The following is a 15,604-nucleotide window of genomic DNA, read 5'->3' as shown; positions in this document are numbered from 1 at the left end:
TACTTTTCTAACATACTGAGAGAAAAGAAACAATAAATTCTAGACAAAACAAAGAAGCACCTTAACGCAGACACGCTCATATCCTCCCAGCCACTGAGGTAATGTACTTGGGTCTTAAAAACAAATATTACATTTAAATGTATCCCTAACAGCTGCAGTAGCTCTCTTGGTTCCCATTGTTTTCACATTAGACATGTTTAAAATGAGCTTTTAAAGGCACAGAATACAAAATGTGAATCTCATAGTTCACATGCAACAGCTGACAATAGATTGTTGGCTGGACCACCTGCTGAGGTTCTGCCAAACAAAACACTGAAGTGGTCCCATTCAACCAACGGCAGCAAGTGGGCTGACAAACAGTTGTTTACAATTCACTTTGTTCAAGAAGGATGAGCTGCTTTTTTTTTTTAAATTTAGAGTTGTTTAGTATTTGTGCAGCTATGAGTCAGGGCTTAAAGAGAAATATAACTTCTCTTTATGCTATGTGTAATAAGACCAGTGATGATGATGATAATTCAAGGGAAACATGAACCATCTAAGTACTGAGTCAGTGGACTGTAAAACTAAAGCAGTTAGTTCATTGACAGTCAGAATATTTGGTAAAAGATTAAATGTTTAAATTCATCATCGGGGAAAAATGCCAAACATTCTCTGGTCCAGTTTCTAAAATACATCTAATTCTACCTTTTATACTATTGTAAAATTAATATGTCTGGATTTTGGACTGCCGGTCAGATAAAATAAGACACTTAAAAAAAAAGCTACCTCTGGAAATTGTGACAGGCATTCGATGTGAAGTAATATATAATGTGTTCTAACTGTCAAATTCTTATAGACCATCAGCGGTACACATAAAAGCAGGCATGTCTATTATTTTGTTAGTACATCACCACACCACTAAACGCTAGGCACTGGTTCCCATTAGCCCCCCCCCCCCCCCCCGAAACTCTTGTCGATGTCCTATTTCTGGGCTTCCCACATCTAAAAACAGTTTTTGTACTTCTCCCTGTAGCAATTCCCCCTCTCCTCGCATGGCAGCTTGACTTTCTGACCTCCTGCTGTCTCACAATGGGTAAGAGGCTAGTTATTGGGGTCAAGAAATACTCCTAGCTATATGATACACAGTCCGATCATTAAAAAAGACAATGGCAATAAAATATTGTCATGGCGAGCCATTCATTCCTAAAAATTAAGTTTAAGATAGTGAGTGTCCACACATTATTTTAAGATAAAGTCTGCACATTGTTGAAAACATTTTCATGGTTTAATCGTATAGTATGTGTGGTTGATCTTCACAAGCAGCGCAATACTTTTTATTGATGCTGGGATTCAGAACAGGTGGTTGACACCTCAAGACAAAACTGACTAAAACACACACACACACACACACACACACACACACACACACACACACACACACACACACACACACACACACACACACACACACACACACACACACACACACACACACACACACACACACACACACACACACACACACCTAGTTGGTGACAGCTCTTCTTTCAATTATACCTCAATTATACTTTACTTCAATATTACAGCTATACTATTTGACCTGCATTTGGACTTTTATGACACATGCACACAACATGCACTACCAACACAATGTACTAGGGTGCTTCAATCACATATAATCAAGGGATGTATTCCAAGTTCTCCTTGTTTAATGGACCTACTTTTTATACACACCCACACATAATTGAACATGATTGAAACACCTGTGAAGATCCTCTTTGACGGCACCCTTTTCTTAACCGCTAACTTTAACTGTCACCTGTACCCGGTTTTAATTGGGAAAACCTAATCTGAGTGTAAATTATTTTGTGCTATTTCAATCGATACACCAATTAACACAGACACACTCTATTTCCCCTGTTGGGGTTTGCTGTGTATGCGAGCTGGGTTTCATTGAAAATACCTCCACAAAGTCTCCAGTGTGCCTCGACACTCCCTCCCTACATTGCCCTTTGTCCAGTGCAGCATTCCTGGTAATCCAAGCAGCTACCTGGTCCCCTTGAAACAAATGTGTATGTGTTCGTGATTAAAACATGTTCAGAGTGGAGAGTGTGTGAAGCAGCTTTAAAAGCCTCAGTGTTAATTTTTCATTTGCAGTGTTGACTGACAGATGAATGTGCAGGGAGAGAGGTGAGGATTTAAAAAGTTCTCAATGGGGAGTCTGGTGTTTTTTTGTACAGTGTTTCAGTTGTGTGTGTGTGTGTGTGTGTGTGTGTGTGTGTGTGTGTGTGTGTGTGTGTGTGTGTGTGTGTGTCTCATTTGCTGAAACCTAAGTTTCTCACAGTGTTGATTTAACAAAATGGTAGTGAAATATGAGTCATTACTTCCCTTTTGTGTAATGTGTGAGTGTGTAGGAGTGTTGCTTATCATAACAGCTGAAAAATACAGACAGGCAGATACATGCCCATAAACAGGAGTCGTGGCTGTTCATGCTGTACTGGCAAACTGTCTGGCAAAAGAGGTATCGAAACAAAGGTTGAATATAATTATTGCTTAACAAATGACGACTGTTTAGAATAAGGATGAGAGTTGTACCAAACTCTTATTTTCAATAAGGGTGAATCCCTTCATTATTAACTCAGCTAAATGCAATGGCTATGAAAGTATCAGTTATTGTTTTCTAGATGCCAAAGAAATATCTTCAAACAAAAGTTGAAAAAAGAAATTTCATATTGTGTGAGAAACAAAGAAAAGCTGTAAATTTCCAGCGGGAAGCTGGAAACTGTAAATAAATGGCATTTTTGCTGAAAAATGACTCCAGTTAGTAATCATTCACTTAACTGACAAGCCTTTTCAGCTTTTGTGCTTATATTTGTGAATTAGAATAGCGCAGATAGTCTCAGAGCCTCTTTTTGCTACGTGACAGGATGTGAGACTGGAGGTAACCAAAGCCCTCAGTGGTGGCAGAGTAAAAAAAAAAAAAAAAAAAAAAAAATGCTGAATATCAAAGCACAAGTTAAAGCATTCACTTTTGAGGTGCATATTTTTGTGGTGGCAGCAGCTGAGGCGCTTAGAGCTCAAAAGAATAGAGAGTAAGAGAGGATGAAATGAACAAAGAGACGGAGAGAGATGTGGAAAAAGCCTCTGCAGTGAAACGCCTCTTATCGCTGTTGCTCAGTCTGACAAACACAAGCAGGAAGATTCTGCTGCTCTCCGTCTGTCTGTCTCTGCTGCCCTCATGTCTTCTTCTTCAACCCTTCTTCCTTTCAATTTGTCTTTCACTCTTCGGCTCATCGCCATTTCTGCTGACTCATTCCAAGTCTAAGATTCATTAGTGTGGATCGATCTGGTCCGTGCCAGTTCACGTATCTGCTCAACCAATCCTGCCTCACGGTGCTGTAGTGCTCTATCTTTGTTGAGTCTTCTATTTACACAACAACATGTTTTTGTTTTGTTGGACAACAAAAAGCTGGTTACCGTCTAACTAGTTATACAACAAATATGCAACAGGAACAGACACCTTTTAAAGCCCTATAAGCCAGGCAAGTCCTTTAATCTAGCTTTGCTCTTATGACATATCACTAAAATATTCCTTAAGTATTTTGTAAGGGCGGTCCTCAGAAGAGATTTCAGATCACTTAAATCCTTCAAAAACTGCTGTATCTGTTTTAATGTAAGGAGTGAAGAATTTTTTTTTGATTCAAGAAACATTGAATGCAAATCAGCTTGGCTCTATCTTTTATTAATATTCATGGCATTATATGCTGTAGTCTTTCTTTTGTAATGAAGTGGATGGTCGGGAAGTGAGTGACAAAGTTTCCAACGAAGGAAGTCGCCATTGGTTGGCTGAATGAATGCAGAAAGCTCCAACCTACACATGCACTGCTAGCCTGAACTTATCATTAGACATTACGTGAGGGAGCTGGATGTGAGAACTCAAATGTCCGAATTATTTTGACCGGACAATAATAGGACTTTTCCCAGCCAGCTATACTTGATGTAAAGTCTGTGTAATGTCAGATTGAGCCCCTGGGTGAGTAAAGCAGGTTATTATTCAGAAATTTCACAGTGAGTAAGTGGTTATGTTGAGGATGTTTCTATCATGCCTCTGATACGCTCTACTCAGGTGCCACCCCTTGCCTGGACAAAACAGAGTATTTCCAGGGTTGGTGCTAGATTGGATCAGCCGGAGGGATGCATGCTGTCAATTCTACACTGCTGTGATTGGTTGTTCCTCTTAGTCAATGGGTCCTAACTTTATCACTAACCCCAACCTTAACCCTCCCATAACATAACAGCCAATCATAGGCAGTGCATCCCTCCTGCTGATCCAATATAACACCAGCCTATTTCCAGTCAGTGAGAACGTGTCTGACACGGACAATCTCCTGTTGGGTGCTTAATGTTCAAAAGGGTAGCAGATCATCGCGGAAATTTAAAAAAAGTTTAAAAAAAAGTTTATAATGAACAAAACAAACATGGGAGTTTCACTGTAGCAGAATTTGCAGCTGAGAATATAAAGTATTCAAGTTGTACCACTCTTGTCCAGTCATGTTCTGGCAGGTTTAAAGCCATTTTCTTCCTCTTTTTACATTAAGATCAATAGAGCCTTGAAATGCATGGCCATCCACATAAATCTCCACTGTGCCAGAAGGGCAGATTAATGATTTGTTCAGCACTAAAATGGTATTGACCTTCAGCACTCAGCATGGACTGAATTGGAGTGAGAAGTGGATCAAGTCTATCTTTTTAATGACGACTGCAATAATGTTGTTCAACACAATAAAGAGTTTGTGTCTTTGTTGAACACCCATGTCAAATTAAACAGCCGTCAGTAATTAGTTCATGTCACGTGTTTTGTGGGTGTGCATGCTTTTATTGTCGACATGGGTTATATTGGCAGTGTGTGTAATGGCAGATAGCCATTAAAAGCAGGAGTGAGATTCCTTGTGATACTTGGCCTGAGTGAAGACAATGAGGAGAAAGAAACAATAGTCTGAACTTTTTCAGACAAATGTAGCTGTTGAGCAGATGTACAGCTCAATCTCGGAGATCCTATGTGCTGTCATAGTGAAGATGTGTGTGAAGCATCTACGTTATAGAGTTCGTAGCTTCTTTGCAGCAACATCCATATTTGAAGTGTTGTCTACTGTCAATCAACTTTATTGAACACATATTGGGATATCTTCAAAGTCTTCTCCGCATATGTTATATTTAGTCTAGACAGATATGAATGTAACCTGAAACTTGGCTGGATGCTGGAAGCATACAACAGTGAAGCAGTAATACTAGTTTATGTTTGGTCTCCTTTCTTTTGTTATAGTTTTCTTTGTTGAGCTCTTAAGGCAGCTCCATTTAGTTTCCTATAAGTAATGAGTCATTTTGACTTGTTTTCCTATGCTATTTATGTCCAAAAGGAACTTGAATTTTGCATTTGGATATTAACGATTTGACTTCAGGTCACAACCGAGGAGTTCAAATAGCCTGTGAATGTGGGCAGGCAGACTTTGTGATATATGTATCTCTGAGTGCACGTATGCCTCTCTCCCCTGTCTTATTCCAGTTTTCTCTGTTACACACACAAATACTGTTTACGGTTTGCCTCCCTGGCAACTAATTGTAGTGCAATAACATCATTTGCAAGTCACTGTTTTCTATACTGTAATCCTCCACAGTGTTGCTCAACAACTTTAGCATAAAATGTACATGGCTCAAGAGTTTCGAGTTTGGGATTGTGTCAACATGGTGTGATTGGAGTCGTCATTAATATTACATAACGTTAAATCTAACCACAGCTGAAGAATGTCATTGCCAAATTCAATTCAAAGTTAATGGCTGTCATTATTTCCTGGTTAATTTGGTTTAGGTATGCTGAAGGTGTTGCACAGATGATACTTTACTTAATTTGCCTTTGGCCTTTTCTCTGCTTTAGTATTTGCCTCAGTCTCTTCTTTCATTTTATTTCTCTTGACTTGACAAGTAGATATCTCTCTCTTCAGCTACCAAGGCAGAATTACCAAGTGTCCTCTGCTTTTTATTTTCTGTCCCTTCATCTTTTTTCTCTACTTATATTTCTATCACAGCTGCAGTGGAAGTAAATAATACATGTTTTTACTCATCCTCCTGAGTGTCTGGCTGTGCATTCATCTCTTCTCTTACGATGTCTCATACATAACTATTCATGCTGCACAACTGTACAACAAAATCTGAGCTAACAGCCATTGTGTATACGCTAAGGGTGGCTGACATCCATTTCTCTGAGAACATTTACAAATAGACGTGCTTACGCAGCTGCACATGACATGTCAGAAATGACATAATAAATTCACCACATACGGGTCAGTCAGCAATGTTTGAGAATGTTTAAAAGCTCATTTTTCAAGACTGCGTGGTACCTGGACAGGGTTTGACTGAGCGGTAACACACACACACACGCACGCACGCACGCACGCACACACACACACACACACACACACACACAAAACTAGCTTTAGCTTTCACACACATAAAGTCACATATATTCACTTTGACTTGAATTGGCCACAAACACACAGCACCCTGAGTAATGAATAAGCATCTCAGAGAGGAGACTGATTTTTCTTTTGTCTTCATGTCTCTGTCTTTTTCCGATGTTGGTCTGACTTGGTAGAGTTGGAAGAAGAGCAGGAGAGGAACGATAGGATGTCTGTATTTTAACTAGGTCAGACCCTGCAGCAACAGACTCGCGGAGAGATCAGAAAACATTTTTCCTATTTGGTTTAAAGTAAAATCAGAAGAGCTATGTTCAACGGCATACATGCTGCGCAGAGTAATGCCATGAAGCTGCAAGTGGTTTACAGTTTTTGAAAAAGGCAATCCAGGATTTTTTTAATGTCTTGATATTTGGTATGAACTATTGCTGAATGGCATACTATGCATTACATGATATTCAGGGGGTTGGAAATGTTGGATTTTTAGGTTGAGGATTAATTTGTGGGTATTTGATTTGACAAGTCATCTGATTTGGCCCAGCCAAACATTTAATGGTAATCAAAACCCTCCTTTGGTCAAAGGGGGTGTGAAGGCTCACCAGGTTTCAGGCTGCGCTGCTGCAGTTAAAAGTGTAACAGAACTTGGAGTCCTCCGTTCAGAGCCAATGGCAATTTGGATGCTGTTTGGCAGGCCAGCTGTGTTTGTGCTCCAGGGACTCAAGTAACTCAAAACACTCCGTAGGCTCATGTTTTGACAGTTAAAGCCCCAGGCAGCTCTGCAGCAGGCTGGTACATGAGAATAATATACTGTAAACACAAACATTCACATGCACAACTACTCTCTTCGTCATCACCTTTTTCCTTCACCGTCCTCATCAGAGTAGCTCAAAGTGACTTGTGGAACACAACGTTCTTCTGGTGGAAAACACACACACACACACACACACACACACACACACACACACACACACACACACACACACACACACACACACACACACACACACACACACACACACACACACACACACACACACACACACACACACACACACACACACACACACTGTAAGATGTTACCGTCCACCAGAATCTTTGCCTGCAACAGCGGCTGTATCTTTAGCGTTTAGCGTAGCTTTAAATGACAACCTAAATGATGGCACGTGTGCTTCATATTGCTCAGTGTTCATTATTGCTGTTTCTAGAGTAAGTCAAAGGCTGCTGAAGCATTGTTCACCTTAACAGAGGAAAAGGAAGCTTTTTAAATATGATGTGCTATATTATATATATATTGTCACAATAAAGCCTAGGAAAAATGTGCTTCATGAAAAAGGTGTTATTGTTAAGATAATTTGTGATTACTGAATATTTAAGTGCTTTGCCGATGAGGTCAAGTTTTCCGGTTAATGTCAGTCTTGGTGCCTAATGTTGTTACAGCGATTTGTCAATCCTTTTTCACATTTCACGTTCCCCTGCCCATTTCCCCTGCACACACAGCGTGTCTTTTTCTGCTGCAGGGAGAAGGAATGCCAAAGAGACATTTATCCTTTGATTTATTGTCACTCAGCCTCGGACCCCATGCAGACTCTTTGTACCAGTACACAGCCTTAGTTTGTGTGTTGAATGGATACTTTTCAATATACTTGTACATAACTTTGGTGTGTGTGTGTGTGTGTGTGTGTGTGTGTGTGTGTGTGTGTGTGTGTGTGTGTGTGTGTGTGTGTGTGTGTGTGTGTGTATGTGTGTGCTTGATCAGGTATGTGATAGACGGTGTTGTAAAGTAACTAAGTGCATTTACTTAAGATTTGTACTTAAGTTAAATTAGAGGTATTTGTACTTTTATTTGAGTATTTTCACTTGGTGCTACTTTATACTTCCACTCCTCTACATCTCAGAGGGAAATATTGACACTCATTCAGTAGTAATTGAAATATCTTGCATCTCTTTTCTTCGAACCGGCCACACTCTTATCTTTTCTCATCTTCATACACACTGTACTGCTCATTCATTCTTGGCTTTGTTATATTTTGCCTCATTCTTTCTTTTCACTTGTTAGCTTTATTCTCGTCTTCCATGCTTACTTACACGCCACTTTTTTGTTTCCTTTACTCACTATTATCCATCATATCCATCCCCCAGCCCTGTCTCGTCTCTATCTGCCACATCACCTGCTCCCCCGCCCCTTCCTCATCCCACTCCCCCGCCCCCTTTCTCATCCCACTCTTCCGCCCCCTTCCTCATCCCACTCCTGTCTGTTTCAGCTGTTTGGTCATGCTGAGTTAAGGTTTTGTTCTCTGTGGCGTTAGACCAGATTTGAGCTGTTTTTTGAAGAGTGAAACAAGATAGAGTGGGACCCATGACCTCTGCCCCATCACCCTTTCACCCTTCTAGCCCTTCAGACTCCCCTGAATGGACTCAGTGGCCATTCCCACAGTGAAGGAATTTACTAAGTGGGAAATCCACCCTAAAACAGAATTACCAATATACCCCAACTGTTACCCACAACATTTGCTGATTGATTGCATTTGTGAACAGCGCCTCTGAAACTAAAAACAAGGGAAGGGAAGATGAATTTCAGAGAACCTCAATTGTCCAAAAAATATAAATTTGCAAGATATTCAGATCTATTTTAGCTATCCAAAAATTCTCCAAATATAAAGATGTAAAAGGTTACAACCCTAGGCTATATTTTTTTTTGTATTAGATTCTTTTGATTTACAGGCATAGTCAATACGTATCTTAGTGTGCCCTGTATTGTTATAGAGGAAAATATTTGGAGGATAAGGTATGCACTAATACATAGTGAATCAAATATTGTGAATTATTTACCTTTATTGCTACAGTTTCTCTTTAGTTAGGCTATACCTGGTAAATAGTTTATCACTATAAAAACCACATGTACTCTGTATTTCTTTACATTTAGGCAAATCTGCACCACAAAGAGTCATGTTGCATTGGCTACCAGCAGTTTATATTTGCTCTGTAATCATGATGTACAGACAACTATAACTGGATTATTTTAGATTACAAGAAAATATCTAAAAGTGGATTAAAAGGCAAAATCTCTATTTATAAGGAATGTCTTTTTTAAATTTGGTGAATTTATGGACATTTGTCTGCAATGGAAAATAACTATCTTAACTGATGCTGTCATTGGTTACAAGGTTTTCACTGAGAAGACTCCTGGGAACGTCCTGATAGTTACTATAACGGATCGGTTCAAGCTCTGAAATGTTTCTGTGTATATAAAGATTTGACTCTGTCCACCTGTCTATGTTGACCCTCCGTCTGATTATTCTCCAGGGTGGTGAGGAGGAGCAGGTTTGTCCGGTCATCATGTGCACGCGGGCCTATCCTGACCCCGTCCCCGAGTGCCAGCTGTTCCCAGGAGAGGTGGAGGAGCCTGAGGAGGTGGCAGACGAGGGCAGGGAGAAGGAATCGGACAGAGACAGTGCTGTGGAAAGCACCCAAGGGTCAGACACCTCAGACGGACTCACCAGATTGGGGGACAAAGAAGACGCACTGGGGGATCTCTTTTTCGCAGGCGAGAAGTAAGCACTGTTGATACTTCTGCTCTCTGTTTCACTGTCTCACTAGAGTCCACATTCAAATGTAGTTCCCATGCTGCATACATGTGGGGGACCTTCATTCTACTGTCTTGTCTTTTAAATAATCTTTGCTTCTGGTGGTTGTTATTCAGTTTGAAAGTCCTCACAGGTTTTCCTTCATTAGATTCTCCAAAATCCAGACAAAAAAAAAGAAGAAAACATTACTTTCAAATAAAGGCCAAAGTCCTGCAGTCACTTCCATCTGTCTTCTCTCTCCGCTACTTTTTGTGATCCAGCCCACAGGTGATATTTGGGGGAAAATATATCGGTTAGACTCGAACAAAAGTTTGACATGTAGACATGAATTTGAAAGTCTCATCATTAATTTCTGACAAACATCTGAAACTAATTCTGTATTTCTACAATTACACATGAACTGCTTTTGTTATAATTCAACTCCCAAAAATGAAGATTGTATAACACCAACCTCTCTCTCTTCTTCCTCAGGTGTGGTCAAACAAGTATCTCTGTGACCTCTGACCTATCAACACGGTCCTCGGCTTCCCTGAACGAGGAACAGTTTGAGGACTACGGAGAAGGGGAGGAACCAGACTACACTCCCAGCAGCCCCTGTCCGGACGACGAGGCTCGTATCAACGGCTGCTCCGACCTTGGCTCATCTGTGCCCTCGAGGTAAGAGAGAACTAAGGAGTGAAACATGGTGAAACATGGTGAAACACTGTTGTCTAGGTTTAAATGCTGAGTGGGTTACCAATGACTGCTACAATAAAAGTACAATTTTGGTATCGGTGTTGAGCATCAACACTGTGTTGGCGAAGGTACTTGAAAAATTAGCTGTAGTTGCCTCATTGACCCAGTGATGGTCATGTATGAAATTGATTAGATTATATTAGATTAGATTAGATTAGATTAAAGGGTTTTCCTCAATAGCAGTTAATTGATCATGAGACGTGAATCATGTGAAGCTGTGCTTTCTTTTTCAGCCCCTGACAATGTTATTGATCTGCTACTGCGGTGGCTTCTCATTGTCATTTTTATTGACAATTGACTGTTTTTATATTAACGGTGTTGTGGACAGTCTATGTGGTGGAGGAGTCTGCTCCGTTTGTAAAATTACCACAATAAAAGTCAAATGTTAAAAGACATGCTCACCTCTACCTCCTCCAAAGAACTTTAAAACTTTGTCAAATCCTTTCAAAATCTAAATAATTTTACTTTTGGGTTGGGAACCACTGTTCTACAAATTGCAAGTAACTATACATTTGACTTGAGTGTAGGCCTTTTTGTTGTTTGTCAAAGGTTAAGTCATGATGGAGCAAAATGTAAAACAGTGACCAGTTTCTGTAACTTTAACTTAAAATGCAATGGACTTTAGTCTCTGCTCTGTAAGCTCCAGAACCATTACCTGACCTGATATTATTCTAAGTCTTGACTATAGAAAGGTTTAGGAGTTCTTACCCTGAAGGCCACATTAATATTCATCAAAGGCATGTGTTTAATGGGATTAAATCTCCTAGCTGATAGAATGGCAATACAGCTCCATGCTCCTTTCACGCATACCAAGCAGACAAAACTCAGCAAATGGAGTTGGCAAAGAGATTTAAATTCAAAATGAGGCCCGATTTACAAGAAGTCTTAGACAACTCAATATGGGGATGAAGTTTAAATAACTGCAGTACAAAGTGGGTTAAAAGCACACTTGCTCGTTTTGAGATAGTGCCACCAAACCAAAAAAAAAATTAACAATTCTGATTGTTGTGCTCAGAGCAATGTTTTGAGGAGCTATGAACTGTGTTGACTTTCTCTGGGAGAAAATAATGGTATTTCAGAAAGTTACTGGGGACTACAACAACATCAGGGAGTGCATCTTTGTGTCAAATCTTGAAAGTGATCATGTCTTTTTTTTATTTTGACAACAGATTTGGTGATTGTGTCAGTGTTTTGCTGTCCTGATTTAGGCACCTCCCCAACACACTCCAACACGTAGCACGCGAGCTACCAGTAGGTTGTTACCTGTTTCTGAGTAGATCACTGAAGGTTTGCAGTGCTTCCCACACATAAACGTACATGGGTGGGCCAGGGATATTGACGGCGGACCGAGTACAGATCAGAAGACAGAAACTGCAACCTGCAACCAAGAAACGGGTGCTCATAAATTAGATAAATAACATAAATACAATATTTTTGGCTGGACCACAAAATTGGGGCAAGAGTTATAAAATGAGTGTCTGTCCCGGTGCGACTGAGAGATCAAAGTTACACGGCAGGTCACAAATGTAACTTCAGAACAAAACTGAGAAATTAACATTTAAATGACTCCATAAGAGTTAACTTAAGTGGATACTAGGGATGAGCGAGTACACCATTATCTGTATCTCTATCTGTTAAAACAACTAAATTCTCTGTATCTGTATCCATACTATGAGGGGGCGGGGGTGTAATCTGGAAGTGGGCGGTTACTCAAGTCCATCTAAATGCCCATTCTCTTTCAGTTTTTATTGCTGAGATTAGGCATATAGCCAGATCATTTTCTGGAGATTTAATTGTGTTTCTGTGTGTGTTTACAGTGCAGGCCAGACTCCTCGTAAGGTGCGTCACCACTACACTGGTGAACTGATGGATGTCTACTGTTCTCAGTGCAGCAAAAAGGTCAACCTGCTAAATGACCTGGAGGCCCGCCTCAAAAACCTCAAAACAAACAGGTAGGAGCACGCACGCACGCACGCACGCACGCACGCACGCACACAGCACTAGATTTACAGGCAGTAAAAGTTCAATAAGAAGTAACCTTGTGAGCCAAGAATGTTCTTCCTGCCTTCAAACCCTTCCTACTGAACACCCACTATTTTGACTGTTAGTCAGTTAAATCCAATCCAATCAAATCACCAGCATGTAATTGCTGACTGCCACTTTAATTCATTTGACTCCACATGGTGAAACATACTGTAACAGCCACATGTTGCCCAGTTTCATAACTGAGTTGCCTCTAAATGAAAACCAGTAGTGTGACCAATTCTGTAATAAGTTGATGAAAGAGTTAATCATCCTGGCAGGTTATTTTTAGACCCAACCAAGGTACTTTTAAAGACAAATTAACGATGATGGGAAGCATCCACCATGCTGTTTTTAGTTGAACAGAAACAGATGCTGTCAGTTATTATAATGGACAGGATACAGGTACAGGATTTGAAGTGTATTGCTCCACTTACATTGTACCCGTTAGACTGACTCAGGAGTCACTGTTTGCTTTGAGGGCTCTTTTTTTTTTTAATTTTTTTTACTTTTTTTTTACATAATTTATTAAAAATGATGTAATACAGCTACAGAGGCATTAAAAGTGTTCACTCTCCTTTTTCATGCATTAACAAACACATCATTATTCACATGCAAACACTGATTGTTACACAAGGCTGTCACTCCTGTTAGTACCTCATCAGCCATTGTAATAAGATAAACTATTATTGGAAACATAATAATCTGTGGTGACCATAAATATAAATAGCTGTACAGTCCACCTGAAAACACAAGTACACACACACACACACACACACACACACACACACACACACACACACACACACACACACACACACACACACACACACACACACACACACACACACACACACACACACACACACACACACACACACACACACACACACACACAATTGTTTGACAACATTTAACTTTGTATTCTTGGTGAAATATGGTGTTACTTTCTGTTGTAGTTACTTGGCCTCGAGTGACTCAAGATTTCTCCATGTAGAGAAATGGCTCTAAAATTCACCCTGGCTCTTCTAATGAGACCTACTTTCCCATTATTAATAATTAAGTAGAGATGGGCAAAAGGAAGGACTTTGAGAGACAAAGGAGCAAGAATAACCGAGTGAGATGTAAATGAAAATATATTGATTGGAGACATTACTTTGAATGGAGTGAGCTCTTAGGAAGTGGATACAGACTGAATGGGATGCAGGGAATCATTTTTGTCGTCAGATAAATATTAATTGCGAACATACCTGAAAAGATGAGGCCCTTGGAGATCGATTCAAAAACTGAGGGATTTTAAGATTTTTTTAGGAGTACTTAAACCTAGAGTGTGGAACGAGTTCACATAATACTGATTAAATCTGTCAAAGTCAAGTACAGTAAATCTCTCTGTATTTAACAGTATAGAGAGTTTTTAAGCCTGGTGTCTGGTGAGACATTACTACACTGGTCAGATAAATACGTACTGGGCATGCTCTATGGGCAGGGTATGCGCACCAGACACTTGCGCCAGCCGAACCTGCTAAACGTCCATCTTAGCCCTATGCTAACTTGAATGATCACGTAGCTCATCAAGTCTTTCCATCAAATTCTTATTGTGAAATAAGTCTGTTTGTGTGGGTTTTGAGGGTCCAAAAAAATTAATCCAGTGTTAAGAATATGAACGTTTTATTTCTGTTTGTCTGAGTACCGGCAAATGAAAGAATGAAACAAAAGCTTTCTTGTGGCATTTTGCATATAAATGTTGTTCAATAATAAACCTATGCAACTTAGACGTAGACAAAAGATAAGCCAAATGTTGAGTGCTTAAAAAATAACTTCTGCTGGCAGAATCTCCGCTGTGCACTTTGGCCTCTAAGACCTATTCAAAGACGGCTTGAGGTTAACTGAAACATTAGCTGGAGGGGAATCGTTTTGTCAGGATTATACACTCTGTAAAAAGAAGGATCTTCCTGGAGGATCATTCTTGTAGACACTCTTGTTAGTTCTTTTTTTTGTGAAGCCTCTCGATATTCTGCCACTCTGTCCCTGAAAAGTACTATTTAATTATTAGTTTTTCTCCACAATCACTGTCGGCACCGTGTATAATACTTCTTTATTTAGCATCGTGATGTAGAAAACTGTCGAAAAGCTGTTGTTGAAGCAGAATGACTGCCTTAGAGTCGTGATGATTCTTACATTATTAGGTTGTGAAAACAAAATACATGATTGATTATAATCCCCGTAATCAATAGGACCTAACATGGATGGATTGCAACGACATTGTCCAAAATACACACAAAGCTTCCACATGCGTGCAACAGTAATCATTTTTGGCTTTGCAAAGAATAGAAAGCTTTTATAAGAATTTGCTATATTTGGCCCATTGCACTCCATTCTGATATAATCATTTTTAATAATTTCCCTCAAGCCTGTCTGTTTTGTGCCAGGCACTGATGATGACGTAGGTTTTATATCAACATCAATAGTCGTCTGTGTAACCCCACAGTATGTTTGCTCATTTTTGTTAATCCAATGTGAAACCCAGCAAAGACAGACGCATCATATGGAATGAGGCTTTGGGCTTTTGTCACCCTGAGACGGTTGCTGAGCTGACAGAAAAACAAAAACCTTTTCATCAAACCAGGACGGAAATTGTATTAACAGTGACATGTCCTTCAGAGTTTCTTTCTCTCTCTTTTTCCAAATACTATCTGTCACTCTGAATAGGCAAAATTGCAATTTTCTGTCAGTAGTTACTTTCTCTGTATTGTTTAGCTCTGAGTCTAGACATAACCATGAAGATTCACAGAAAAATAAAATAAATACTTTTTT

At 39.8% G+C, this 15,604-nt stretch overlaps 1 protein-coding gene across 4 annotated transcripts in view; it reads left to right on the top strand.

The window, feature by feature from the left end:
* The window catches only part of rab11fip4b (RAB11 family interacting protein 4 (class II) b), a 58,048-nt gene that overhangs the window by 31,566 nt on the left and 10,878 nt on the right, over positions 1–15,604 (top strand). For 3 of the 4 annotated variants that reach the window (XM_069697296.1, XM_069697295.1, XM_069697297.1), the window contains 3 exons: positions 9,753–10,000; positions 10,505–10,690; positions 12,586–12,720. In XM_069697296.1, the coding sequence (XP_069553397.1) occupies positions 9,753–10,000; positions 10,505–10,690; positions 12,586–12,720 (569 nt within the window). Of the gene's footprint in view, positions 1–1,011; positions 1,073–9,752; positions 10,001–10,504; positions 10,691–12,585; positions 12,721–15,604 lie in introns of those variants that run through there. The other variant, XM_069697299.1, reaches the window with a different exon arrangement.

Source organism: Brachyistius frenatus, unplaced genomic scaffold (assembly GCF_029030835.1).
Source record: "Brachyistius frenatus isolate BFR_SWC_R1_liver_20210118 unplaced genomic scaffold, ASM2903083v1 Contig_23, whole genome shotgun sequence".
NCBI lineage: Eukaryota > Metazoa > Chordata > Actinopteri > Embiotocidae > Brachyistius > Brachyistius frenatus.
This window is presented reverse-complemented; position numbering and strand designations above follow the sequence as displayed.